The sequence below is a fragment of the Pezoporus occidentalis genome, unplaced genomic scaffold (assembly GCF_034315485.1).
Source record: "Pezoporus occidentalis ecotype Australia unplaced genomic scaffold, CSIRO_AGI_Poc_V1 ctg116, whole genome shotgun sequence".
In the NCBI taxonomy this organism is placed as follows: Eukaryota; Metazoa; Chordata; class Aves; order Psittaciformes; family Psittacidae; genus Pezoporus; species Pezoporus occidentalis.
Window position 1 is genome coordinate 2,305,520 of NW_026912951.1, and position 14,522 is coordinate 2,320,041.

At 41.2% G+C, this 14,522-nt stretch overlaps 1 protein-coding gene across 3 annotated transcripts in view; it reads right to left on the reverse strand.

Annotated features, from left to right (window-relative positions):
- The window catches only part of SEC24C (SEC24 homolog C, COPII coat complex component), a 37,537-nt gene extending 23,882 nt beyond the window's left edge, over positions 1–13,655 (reverse strand). For 2 of the 3 annotated variants that reach the window (XM_062639826.1, XM_062639817.1), the window contains exons 1-3: positions 13,512–13,655; positions 4,931–5,133; positions 1,788–1,874 (exon numbers count right to left, since the gene is read on the reverse strand). In XM_062639826.1, coding sequence (XP_062495810.1) covers positions 1,788–1,874; positions 4,931–5,105 — 262 coding nt within the window. In that variant the 5' untranslated portion in view covers positions 5,106–5,133; positions 13,512–13,655. The remainder of the gene's footprint in view (positions 1–1,787; positions 1,875–4,930; positions 5,134–13,511) is intronic. The other variant, XM_062639835.1, reaches the window with a different exon arrangement.
- Positions 13,656–14,522: the final 867 nt, after the last annotated feature.

Below are 14,522 nucleotides of genomic sequence, written 5' to 3' on the forward strand. Positions count from 1 at the left end.
TATTTAATGTATGGGGTATCATTAAATACAGATGACTAACAATGTGAACTTCCCCATGAGACCAAGGCAGCACATAACACACTGTTGCGTATCTCTGACTGGCATGACAAGTTTAAAAGGGACTCTGAAACCTTGTTGTGAGGAACCATTATGAAACAGGAAGCCAGAGAGGCCATTTCTCAATTCTGCAGTGTAATTTATACACCAAAGCATGAAGTTTCAATTTATACATTTTAATCTTATCTGTTACATGTAAATGTAATCTTATCTGTTACATGTAAATTCTTAGTAAGCTTGTGGATGTAAACTCAAGGAATGAATTAAATAGACCTTCTATGAATAACCACTGATTTCTTTGGGCTTTTTTATTACAAAACCTTCTCCTGTTCTTTTTGAGACATAGGATTTAATTTTTTTCAGAGATACTTATTATCCTTATGTACCTTCATCACATTAAACCTTGTATTTTCTAAACTACTGTTACAGCACCTTTGTCTTACCATTTCTCTGGCTATGCATTTCCTGATCTCTTAACTATTTGTATGTTGTGTGGTATTTCTATTTCCGAATGTCTCTTGTGATACCCCTTCAGTTAATTTGGTACACTTTCACCTATTTTGGAATCTTTTTCCTTTCATAGTACATGTAAACTGTTTGGCATTGTTACCTTTTGTCTCTGAAAGCATATTTAATTTAATTCATGGTGGGATCCTACACACTTTTTTACATTAACTCCCCCCCCAACTTTAACAGATATACAATTTGACAAATACATGCTTACTTCAGAAAAAACTCCTGAAAGTCTTTTTCTAGCTCTTGTCACAAACATAATTTGGTAACTATTACCACAGACTGCACAAATACCCACTGAAAAAAAATTCACTTGAACAGCTATGAGTATCTGGTGGTTTATTAGCTTACGATTCATGACTCTTGAGGAATTCCAAAGTTCTCCTTCAACACCTTTGAGATACTGCACTGTTCTTAATCACTACAGACCTCAAAATGGAGGTAGCTTACAGCAAAATTGGGAATGCCTGTGATTTGACTCGGAGCCCCCAGACTATCAGGTTTTGCCCCAGTTCTGACTCCCTACTCATCTAAGCAAATTGACGCTGTTGGAAATAGCTCTTCTGAAATACCACTAGTTGGAAAGAAAGAAAAGTACAATAATTTCTTGCAGTATTCCTAATTCTTACATTTTGATTGCTAGCTTTGCCAAAGTATTCCTTTCTTCAAGCCACAGCTTTTGAAAATCATAATTATTCCTAACATATACTTGGTTTCTATGCTACAGCCAAGGAGACTAAAGACATCCTTTTTCCCCTTAAATGAAAGCACAAGTTACAAAAATCTCATGACCTCAAGTAACAACCTCCTGGTGCTGAGGAAGAATTTTCATTTCTTCATTGCATGTTATCATTTCTAACCTCATGTTTAGTCCTCTCTCAAGTGGGAGGCTGCATTCTTTTAAACCAAGGATTCCCCCTGACAGAACCTAAACAGGCCAATTCAGGTTTTGAAATCAGTCTTCAGAAAACATTAGTCACAAGTCAGGTTTTATCTATGAATCTGCAGGCATAAGGGATTTCTACTAGGATTATTTCTTCATATCCCATTTATGTCTTTGGAGTGCTGCCTACAAATTGACTAGGAAGTGTCCCACCCACTTCTGACTGAATAATCAGGTATCCACACCTTTGAGATAAATATCCATATTAAATAGGAACTTTGCACAAAAGAAGCAGCACAAGCACAAGCACTCTCATGAAAAGGACACCATTTACCTATGAAATTAGGTGCAAGAGAAGAAGTGTCAGAGTTGAGAGAAACAGGAGAGCCCTTCGAAGGGAACCCCAAGGAAGGAAAGTAACCTGGAAAGACAGAATACACCAGTGAATCAAGCCTGAGAGAAAGCACCGAGACAGTGTTTCCAATGCTAAAGACAGTCTGCAGTACAGAAAACATCATATGCATAAAATCCACACCACATTTACCACATTATTCCTGAAGCTATAACTCCCTCTCACTCTTCTACCAAGCATAACATGTATTACCAACAGAGTTCATGTATTAGTACAAGTGTCAACAGTATCAGAAACTGAGCCCATGTAAAACAATCCAGAAGCAGCCTAATTGTGACTGGTATTCAGGTAACTGTGTTTGCACTTTCAACTGAATGATCTCATTAGAAAGAAACCGTTCAAAGGAAGAAGGTGAAAAATTGTCCTGGTTCTTTCAGTATTCTCACAGAAAGAAGCAGCTATTTTCAACTAGCAGCACAGTACTCCACTTCTGGTCCCATGCAAGTCTAGCATCACTGGCACAGCATTCCTGTATTTCCATTGGTGAGAGCTAGAGTTTGTCACATAAATCAGATACAGAGGGCTCCCTGACTGAGGATGGCATCTGCTACCAACACTTATTCCACCGAGTCCTCCAAGCTATTTTGTTGTTGTTTTTAAAATAAATCCCTAAGACAACTACTTAGAGATCACAGATTAACATTGGCAGTTTTCCTTTTACCACTCAGTGTTCCCTAAATTACTGTCACTCTAGTGCCTCCAAAAATAATTCTCTTCTCTCTACAGTATGCAGCTACAGCAGGTCTTTCTACAAAGACCTGCAATAAACATAACATGTTGGAGATGGGGGTAGAAAAAATAACTGTCAATATCTTCAGTACCACTGGTATGCTTTCTTTGATAATGCATTGTTTGTTTGTCACTCTCTTCTCCTGGGCTATCCTATTCAGCAGCTACTAACAGGTCAACTTCTGGCTGTTCTGCTAGTGCTCCAAATTTTACATTCCTTCTTTCTAAAAATAGGAATCCTGGATTTACAGTAACAGTCCAAAATGCATAATGTGACAACTGAGATTCCCTTAATACAGTCTGCTACATCTGGGAAGGATGGTCTCAGAAATAAAGACAGAAGAAAAATCTCCACAAACCATGGGTGATGTTAGCCTGATGTATCAACAAACTACATGAGTTACTGCTTAAGAGTAGAGCAATACATTTTTGTTGGCCAAATGAGACCACCTAGTTGCCCCAGTGTCACAATACCTTTCAATCATTGTTGGCACAAACAAAATCTGCACTCTTAATCTGCATAAATTCACATACCAAGCTTTCTAGGTATGTTCTTACTGAGCTGTCATAACCACATTTCTTCTAAAAAAAGCAAACCAGAAATAATTCAGAAGGAATAAAGTTAATTCCCTTAAAAAGAATTGCTTTTCAGATTTGTAAAGCCTGAAAGTTGTTGAAGTATCTGATAGAAGATGCCCATCAGTTTCTCTTCACAAACATCCTAAACATTCTTCACACTGCTAACAGCCAAAACCTGCTTTCTATAAATAGCTGCACTCTGATGAAACTTTTCCAACAAATCCACAGTAATCTTTGTCCTTCTTGAATCTCCTTCTCTCCCTCACTGAAACACGTCCAATTTTTCCCCATTCCTTCCATGGGACAGGAAACACTAGTAAGTCAGTGCCTACATTGAGCAGCCAAACAGCACTCAATGGCTGAACCCTGCCTCTGTCTTCCCAGCAGGCAGGGTTTCTTTCCTCTGCCCAGTGCTGATTTTCATTACTTTTATAGGAATTTAAATCCTCTGTGAAATTAGTTCACAACTCATAGATTAAAAGTGCTGTTGTAAGAGATTTATTGAGAGGATGGGAGGAAGAGGATTAAGGAAAGAAAAGGAAGATGGAGCAACTGAATGATCCATTTCTTAGCACACCACGCTAATTCTTCTACTTCATTACCATGCTAACTTCAGACAGAAAAACCCAACAGAGTAATTATTCAGCTCCCAACTTTCAGGCTCCCACTTCTGCTAACTGCAAGACAACTATAGGCACTTTGATTGTTCTATCCTTCTCACTGATTTTTAAGATTCAAGAAGTTGAAAACAAAACAAAACAAAAAAAATCAAGATGTACCTGGAGGGGAGAACAATACAGAGACCATTAGTATGATTAGCATATTACTCAATTTCCTCTCAATACCAATCTGAAGTCTAAACAAACACTTCGAAGTGAAAGTGTGTATTGTGCTTATTCTGGCAGATTTGAATTCATTCACCTGATTTTGAAAGGCAGAAATACTCCTACTCAGAGCATAGTACTTTCTCCTCTACCTGTCAGATGTTAATGTCACTATGAATCTCCCAAAGCACTTCAAATACTCAGAAACAAAGACTCCAAAAGTTCTTTAATAATTTTAAGTTAGCCCTTATTTTGAAGACAGGTAAGAAAAGTTAAACTACTTTGTTTGGTGGCTTTTATTTGTTTTGGTTTGTTTTTTTTTTTTGCGGTTGTTTGGGATTTTTATTTATTGTTGTTAATTAATTTTTAAATAAACAAATCCAACAAGCCATATGACCCTGCAGAACCAGGGAAACTCCAGAACACATCAGCTTAGAATCATACAATCATAGCTTGCCACATGTTCACAAACTTTCTATTGATTTTAAAGGCATTTGTGAAAATAGCTCCAAATACGCTTTCTGCCTAGAGTTGTATGTCTAGATCTTTCATAATGGCATGCAGAACTTCCTTAATAGTAATGTAAGGGAGTCTCAATTATAAATCTGTTACAGTCACTACCTGCTGCCCTTCAACATAACCTCATCAGGAAGACTGTCCTAGTCAGGTGTTTCAGTATCAAAAAAAAGCAGGCTGTGCTTCTCAACACGTCAATTTTATGAGCTATTAAAAGAAGTGTGAAAGAAGTGGACAAATGACAGAACAGCAACCTCATAATGTACAGGAAGAACATGAGTTTTAACATCATGTAAGCTATATACAGAAGGAATAATAACTGCTGCCACAAAACAGAGAGTAATAAGTATACAGAAGAAATCCCGTGTGCACAACAATTCAGAAGTTATCAATCATTAAATTTTGGCTGAGAATTACCTTGTGGAGGGGCTGGCTGTTGATATCCCGGCATCGGACCATTATAAGCTCCATATTGCAATTGAGGAACCCCTGGCAATGGCTGTCCTCCGTAGGCAGGCTGCTGGTATCCCTGATATCCAGGCTGAGGTCGCCCGTAAGGAGGCCCTGTGTGAGCTGGCTGGTTTACACTCATTGTATTCACATCCCCAAACTAATCTCACCTGCAAAAAGTGGGGGAAAGATGGCTTTTAGCAGACATAAAACCAAACTGGCCGACTTCCCTACTGGTTTTACAGGAACAAGAGCTCCCAAGACTCTAGGGAAGGTGAAACATTAATGGTAATATACACTCACACAACATGATTTTCAAGTAAGATAAATGCTTTAGAAGAGGTAGTTAGAAAACAGTATTTTAAGAAACTAGATTTTCTAATCAACTTATTCACTGCTTCATCCTGGCTAGACTTGTGATCATCATCTTAGAAAAAAATACCATAATTTGTCGTTCCATAACAGATGATTATCAAGTTTCCTCAGACACCTTACAAGCTACTTCCACCCCACAGAACATCAGATCAACAAAAACCAGATTTCATGACACAGATGAGAGACTCCTTAACGTAAGACTTAAATAACACTGAACAAGTTGAGCTTTCATCCCCATGTTAGTCTACTTGATCATATTTCATTGCTCCAAGCAACACACGCTTCACCATCCACAAAGGCTGCTACTTGAAGTGTTTGATAGCATCTAGAAGAGGATTAATATGGGGGGGGGGCTTATTTTTTCTTTAAACAACAGATGATTTTAAGTCCTTGTTATGTACAAAAATGTCAGAAAATGAAGATATTCCAAAAGCAGTATGTTGATCTAAAAAAGATGTTAAAAGTGGAAAAGATGTCACTAGAACAGTTATAAGAAAGCATAAGAACTGAACCAGAGCAGAGACAGACATTTCTTTGCAAAGTTATGTAAGACATTTTGCTTAACAGGCTCCCAGTTCCTCTGACTAACTGTATAAAGAGATTGACTGACTTTATAGAGAAAAGACAGAAACAGCATTGGGAAACCCAAAACCAAGCAGGCAAGTCTTACAATACCATGGTACCAAGCAAGCAGATAAGCCAGAGAGCCCCTGAATTGTGGAGACCCAAGGAGATGACTTCATGGTCTACCTCTCAAGGATACTTTGCATCTCCTGCACTCCTTTGAATGCTCCATATATCACTGTTTCCTGCTTCAGATAAGACTATCTACACTGACACTGTAAAGAAATGTGTGGTTATGGAATTTAATTTTTTACTTAAAAAATATAGAAATCCAGTTTATATAAAAATGCAAAGTTAAGGTAAAGGAAATAATTCATGATGCCCTGATATTTTACTCCAAACCCTATGATGAACTTGTGCATTATAGATACATAGTAAATATTCACACAGAGGAGACATAAGCTGCAATAACCACCAGCTAGTTGAGGCAAATCCCAAGAAGGAACCTACAGCTTAACTCAAGTGGATAACAAACACCCGAGCTGTTTTGCCTATACATTGATTAGCATATGCCAACCAATGCTAAGGTTGGTTCTTCACATAACCAAAAACATGATGTCAAAATAATCATTTCAACAACTGACACCACAGTTAAACCTACAATAACTACAGCTCTGTAAGAGCCACACACACAGAAATTCTTTCAGATCCATATATATAAAGGGAAGATATAATAAATCACAGAGTAATGTAATTATTTAGAGAAAAAAGCTAGGCAAATACACACATGACATTTAACCTCCTACAGCTGGTAAACATGACAAATGTAAATACTAAGAACACTAATGCTTACTCTGAAATTAGATATCAAACTTTATGTGAAAGCAAATAAGTTTTATATTTTTAGTCTTCAAACTGTACGAAGGTAATAAAGTTTTTGTTTATAAAAAAACTTATCTTAAATATTTAAAGGTAATTTGCTCTAGAAACTAGCATATGTAGTTTGCAACAGTTTACAACAGTGTGAGAGAATTTTTTATCAGGCTGCAGTGTTTTTGAACACGATTACACAAGATACACATGATAGCACGAGAGTAACTACTAAAGATTCTGGTTTCCCATACTACCTTCGACTTAGTTCTGCAGAACAGTCTAACCTGAGCAGCTATGGAACCAGGAAATACGGACTCTGGGACTTGCTCCCTTCCCAAGTTCCCTTGAAGGTTAATCTCTTCCTTCCCAGATAGGCAACCAGCATTGCCACACTGCAATCACAGACCTATCTCCAACCACCTCTTTTTCAGTGCAAACAGTAAAGTAGGAGAGTTTCTCTTGCAAATGTGCATCGTAAAGGAAGACTGCTCTACCCACACATCTTGGAACATCTAGGCATGGCTTTCTGCCAAGGAAAGAGGGCTGCTTCCTCTTCTTTTTGACCCTGACTTGCTTATTGGATTGCACATGAGGAACTTGGCTTCTAGTCACTGGTCTAGAAACAGGTCCTTCATCTCGTAAGAGCTGCAGGCAAAGTAACAGCATCCTGCAGGTACTTCCTGAGCTATAACCATTAAGACACTCTTCAAAAGTTACACCTACAGAAATCCCTTAAGAGATCTAGTGTTTGAACAAGGAATTAGTACAGGGGAGGAGATCAATCCTTAATGCTTTTTTTCTTTTTATTTTTTTTAAAAGCACAATGGGGGAAAAACTCAAGCATGTACCTTGCAAACCACTTCTGACTTACTGTTGTGAGTGTATACTCAGTAAGTGATCCTACCTGATGATCTTTTACTAATCTCTTTTCATCCTTCTCATGTGAATATTGGTATTTCCCACTTGAGCAGGCAGTATCTGTTGGCTTGCTGCTCCTTCTACAATAACACTGAAACCAAGAGGTAAGCTCACTTAATGCAAGTCTTACAGAGAAAAAGAGTTTTGAGATCACTTCCTACACTTCCTATGGAAAAAGCAGCTACAGAAAGGAGATGGTTCTGCCTTAGAGTTCCAACTGAGAAAGAATGGCAGATATACCTCAGACCTTTAGCTAGCCCATGTGTCAGACAGCAGAGGCTTATCTCCACCATAACACAAGCTCTATACTGGCAGAGGGTTAAGGAGAGAGCTGAAGAAGTGGAAGAAAACTCAAGTACAAGGCTGGTGTTGAAGCTGGGGACAAGGCTGTTTCATTATTTTGGTTGCTCAACTTGGTCTAAACTTAGGGCTAGTGGCACGCTTGCTCATCACTCATGTGGAATACCATAAGGGGCAGGGCCAAGAGTATCTACCTCTGAGAAGGTAGAAGAGAGTTGTCATTAAATGAGTCCATTTTCCTTCTCCCCCAGTACAAGTTATTTGTATCAAACAGCATTCATTTTGTCTCCACTCAAAATATACACATGTAAACTAGAACCTGGTCACTTGAAGAGATACGGGCAAAAGGAGAATTTTATGTTCTCTGTTTTATGACATCAAGAAGAAGTAAAATCTCAAAGAATGAAATGTGTTTACCAGATAGGAAGAAATGGAGAAAACGGGCTGTTTCACTTGATGAAAATATTGAGGATATTCCTTTGCATGTAGTAACATTGTATTAAAATATGCTGTTGAGCTCAACAGTTACAATACACAAAGCTCAAATAGGCAGGACTTGTGCTATTGGGAAAATACCATCACAATTTTCCTGCGAAACATGACGCAGTCACTCCATGCTGTTTTCTATTCCTCTGCATAAAGGCAGTTTATCATGGAAGTTTTGGTCAAAATAGGTACACAGCTAAAACTCATACTGGAAAGGTGTTATACAAGAGAGAGAACCAGTGCTGATCAGCAACGAATGAATGGGATAAAAATTAACAGTAATATGGGGTAGGCGGGGAAGAGGTGTCTTCACTTCTACAATAGCTTCCAGATTCCTTAATATCCAAACAAAGCACACTACAGTGCAGTATTTATGGCCTGTTAAAAGAAAAAAATAAGTTCACAAACACTAGTGATTCACACAAGCTTGTTTCAATCAGCAAGCTTCCCAAATCAGCAAAACCTGCATATTCATCATTTTTTTATGGTTCGCATTCACTGTTAATTCCCTTTTGAAACTGAAAAGCTTGACCTCATCAGCTCTTGATGGCTTTTCTAAAGGAAACACATACAGCAAAATTACTTTCCTTCAGAAAGATGCTAGTGCCTTTTTTACTGGTTGCAGGGAAAAAAGAAAGGGTGGTTTATTTAAACTTCTGGGGAGACAGATCCTTAAAAATGGGGGCAAAAGAAAAACCCAAACAACAAACCAAACCACAAAAAAAAAAAAAGAAAAAAACAAAAAACCATCCACCCCCCACCCCCCCCCAAAAAAAAAACAAAACAAAAAACCTCAACACCAAAACCCCCAGCCAACAGCATGGCATCCTATATTATGGTGAAACCATGAAACAGAAGGAAATGTCTACTTAATTTCTGAACACAGAAATCAAAATAATTTTCAAAAGATAGGACAGAAAGGGACAGTCTGCATCCTCAAGAGATCAGTTCAGAATATTACCTATAGTGCTTTTACTGCTTCCATTCTGCAGCTTTATGGAAAAGTAGCAAAGTTATGCTATTCTTATTAAAAATCCAGACTCTGAACAACTTCTAGCTAAGAACACTGTTCTGCAAGGCAGATGCTCCTGCTTTTGTTTCACCAACAGCCTGACTAGGTACTCTAGGAACTCACAGAACATTTGATTCTTTTCAGATAAAAGAAACTCCTGTTTTGTTTTTTCTACAGAAAACTCTAGAAGAGAAGCTCATATCATGGAAGTTAGAGACTGGTAACCACTCTGGAAGCACTCAGGTCATTATAACAAATGCCACCCATGTTTGTCCAAAACAATCCAAATGGCACTACTGAATTGGCCCCCCAATTTGGTTGTATTTTTGTGGTGCTCTATCTTTCTCCTGGGCAGAATCTCAACTTGTGACACATAGTATATTCTTCTTCTATGCATTTGGAGTCACTGCCAGAAACATCTATTTTAACGTTCATGAGAGGCATATAGCACAGTTTTCAGAACATAAATGTTACAATCTAGTATCAGTGAAAATCCAGAAGCCACCATATTTTCACTGAGGACACCTTCAGGAGAAGAAAGGATAGGTTTGCTGCTAAAACTTCTTGACACGAGAGGTACTAGAGCAGATTTTTGCAGACCAGTCATTCCTGGGCTGATCCAAAAAGGACAGGACATAAAAAAAACACAGTTTGCACGCAAGGTGTGATCACTTCTATGTTCTTTTAAAGAAGGGCCACACTAAACCTGGTTTTGTTAGGCTGATTCATCATTTGGGCAAGGTCTTATACAAGTTGTGAGAGTAAACTGGTAAAAAAAATGACACACAAAAAAAAATTAAAATCTTAGTGGTAGGTTTAAGCTTAGGTCAAGACTATTTCCAACCCCTGCCACCACCACCAGATTTTTACTTCAATAACAGAATCACAGAATGGTTTGTGTTGGAAGGGACTGTAAAGATCATCTAGTTCTAAACCCTTGCCATGGGAAGGGACACCTTCCACTAGACTAGATTGCTCAAAGCCCCATTCAACATGCCTTTGAACATTTCCAGGGATGGGGCATCCATCCCAGCTTCTCTGGGCAACCTGTTCCACTATCTCACCACCCTCACAGTAAAGAATTTCTTTCCAGTGTTTCTAATCTAAAACTCTCCTTTGTTAGTTTAAAGCCATCCCCCTTGTCTCATCCCTAAATGTCCCTGTTAAAAAGTCTCTCTTCAGCTTTCTCATAGGCCCCCTTTAGGTACTGGAAGACTGTTACAAGGTTTCCCCGCAGCCTTCTCTTCTCCAGGCTGAACAACCCCAACTCTCTCATCCTGTCTTCATCGGAAAGGTGCTCCAGCCCTCAGTTATCTTCGTGGCTCTCCTCTGGACTTGCTTCAATGGATCAACATTCTTCTTGTGTCGGGGGCTCCAAAACTGGACACAGTAGTCCAGGTAGTGTCTCACAAGAGCGGAGTAGAGGGGGAGGATCACCCTGTCTCCTCGTGGGACTGATTTACACCTCTCTCTCTCTGTAATAAAGGTCTATGAAAATGTTTCAAACCCACTCAGTTATGGGCATTACTTCTGGAGAGCAATCCTGGGGAGGCAGAAATTATGGAAAATGTGCCATTAACAAAATTGCAGTGAAAGATTTCTCTCTTCTTTTGCTACCTGCATATACGTGTTGCAACATGTGTAGTCATCTGCCTCATTTCTGTGAACTTTGCACAAGTATAATTGATTAGGAAAAGTTACAAGGATAGCTTAAAGTTTAGAGAAGAGGCCAGAAGGAAGAATGGAGGAACAGGAATATACAGAATAAGACTTTAAAATCATGTTATAGTACTAAACAAGTTTTTCTTCACATACATTGTAACACTGGCCAACTTTCATTCAAAACTTCTGTACTTTGACTTCCTCTACCAAAAATGCACCACAAAAATCCCATCACTCACAAGCAACAAAAAAAGCTCAGAATTAGCTTTTCGTAATGCATACTGCCCAGTTTATACTGACTTTAGTGCTTTCTATACTAACAATGTATCTTGCTGAACATATAGGAACAAGCTCTATTTTCACAATTCATCACTAATAAAACTTTTCAGACCTAAAGAGCAAGAAAAATCTACCTCTTCTCTTCTGTGGAGACCTCGCTGCTGATCACTTTCAGTCACTCTTTGTACCTTGCCCTTCCTTTAGCCAACCATCAATTCTTTCTTGGATTTTTGACCCTCCTTCTGATAATAAGCGTTACAGGAAGAAAATATAGTCCTACAGTAGCAGAAGAAAACATTCACAGCAGTACAAGCATCAAACGGCTCATTAAAGGAATAATCCTTTAGACATCTGTTCACTGCTATAACTCAGCTTTCAGCCATGAAATTAGAACCTGGAGCGAATGTCACAGCATATTAAGAAGAAATATTCCTTACATCAATGTTCACTTCGCAGTCTGTCTGTATCAATAAAGAAACCTGAGTGGTACAGCTTCAAGCTGAACAGGGTAGTTCCAAAAGTAAGAACCTTTTCTACACAAAAAAAGGACAGAAATGCTTATGATTCCACATATAGTGTATATACATGATCGAAGGCGAGTCTCCTCTAAAGAGAAAGGCTCTGGAGTTCTAGGCCACATATATTTCTATCCACCCAATAACCAGAACATGTACTCTGTGAGAAGGGGGTGGAAGAAAGAGGTAAAAGCTCAAGTTCCCTAAACCTACTCAGGACAACTTCATATTCATAAACACTGAAGACTTTAGGATAAACCCAGCAACAAGTAATCTCCTATTTTTGTGGTGTGAATTTGCACTGCCTGTGAACAACTACAACATAAAGGCACTGCATACTGGGTCTCAGATGGTCATTTCTCTCACTCTAACATTCCCCCCTCAACATCTGGTAAAGTTGACTAAGGATCCCTGTAACAGAAAAGGATTTATAAATATTTTTATGGAATTATCACATTAATGGCTAAAATTCAACACCGAGTACCGAAGTGAAAAAACAAAAATAAATCTGTATTTTAACATGATATTACAAATATTAACTCTGGTGGAAGACTTCTGATGAAGGTGTAAGTACTTCACTTACATTTCAGCAACCACTTCTGTCAGCGAGTACATTTAACAGAACTTCGACTACAGTGTGACACCTAGCACAGAGGCCTAGTTTGTATGGTTTTGCAAAGTCTCTTTAATAAAGACTTAAGACACCACATGCACATACTTAAAAACACTGAAGTACCTACCGAGAATAAGGAGAAATGAAACTAACCTTCATTCTACTCCAAAGACCATTGCTCGAAAGAGTCAAAGCAAACTCCAACAATACAAACCAAACATGTTTAAAGCATCACCTACATGGAAAGCAAGAATCCATCCACTTTTCCCAAGACTACACTTATAATTTGGTCATGTCATCTCCATTCCTTTCCTTCTTTCTTTTTCAAAGACACAGACAGACAATCACTAATTTTTACTACTAAACTCAATCTCCCTGTGGGACGACCATCCTTTGCAAGCCTCGAATGAATGGGAGCTTGAACAGCTCAACACATACACTGGGGTAAGGATTCGCGGATTACAAGAGACTGGGGCCGCTGCAGAGGCAGTATCCGCCTCACAGCGCACCCGGGACGAAAACAAGCGCTCAGCTATACGGGTGGGTGCGACGGCCGCACTCATAGTCCCCGCAACTCCCCGCACCACACTTGGACGCCGGCTGCTCCCCTCCAGGCACTGCAGGAGGAGGCCCCGCCGACAGCCGGCTCCGACCCCGCTGGGCCGGCACCCACTGGGCCGAGCCGGGCCGCTAGCGATGATGGGCGCCCCCACCCAGACACATCACTGAGGAAGACCCGGGCCCCTGCAAAGGCCGGGCGTGGCGCGTAGGCACGGCAGGCCCGACGTACTACCCGGCTGGGCGCCACCAGGCCTCACCTCCTTGGCGGCGAAGGAAGCGACAGCAGCGCCTCAGACCCGGGCCTCTGCCGGGCCGCCGCACCAGCCACCACCGGGTACCTCCGCGGCCGCCACCAGCAGACCCAATACCCCCCCGCAGAGCCTCACTCACCGCCGCTGCCCGTCTCTCCCGGCGCCGCTGCTGGACCCGCTTCCGGTTTCCGACGCCACCGCTCCCCCGCCCGCTGCCTGCCACGTCCACACTCCCCGCCAACCCCCGGCTGCCACCGCGCCCCACCCAGCGGGGCCCGGATGCGGCGCAGGCGCCGTGCGCCGCGACCGCGGGCGTTGACGTCGCTCCGGGGATGCGCGCTGGTAGTGGCGTTCTTCGGTCTTGACGGGAGGCCCTGCGCGCCGCTCCGTCGGCGGCCGGTTGTCCGGAAGTGCCAGGCGGCGGCACTCGGGGGGACCAGCCGCCGCTCCGAGGCCGCGGCCGCCCTCGCACTTCCCTCGGGCCCCGGGCAGCGCAGGGAGAGGGCTGTTGAGAGGGCTGTGGCTGTGGTGGGGGCAGATTCCTCAGGTCGTTTGCATAGTCCGAGAACCAGTGTTTCACGCGGGAGCGGGGCCCGGCCCGGCCCGGCGCTGCTCAGCCTCAGCCCGTGCTGAGCAGGGTGCCCTTGGCTGCTTGTCCCATCAGCGGCCTCCGGAAAAACGCGACTTGGGAGCACACGGAGGCAGTTTCGCACTTAAATGCACTGTGGTGCGGGAGTTGTGCGCTACCTGGTAATGCTTGTTCGTATCTGCTCAGCAGCACCATGCAGTGGCACTGCGTGAGCGGTGAAGTAGGCAATCGAGCAAAATTGCGTCCTATGGATGTTGCAGTACAAAGGTATCACAGAGATCTGTAAGATACTTATTAGTCACTGAGAACTAAGCACATGCAGAATAAGGAAGAGTTTGTGCTCAGGATCTTAACAGAAAATTATGTTGTAAGCCCTGTAGCAAACAAAAAATGGATTTTATTTTCCAATATAATTCCAAGGGATCAAGGTGGCTTGGGATAGCAAGGAGGTCTTGTCTGTCATGGCCCTAAAAGAGAAAATAGTGAAGGAGGAGACCCACCTGGAGTACTGCACCCAGCTCTGGAGCCTGAAGCGCAGAAAAAAGCTGTAGACTTGTTGGA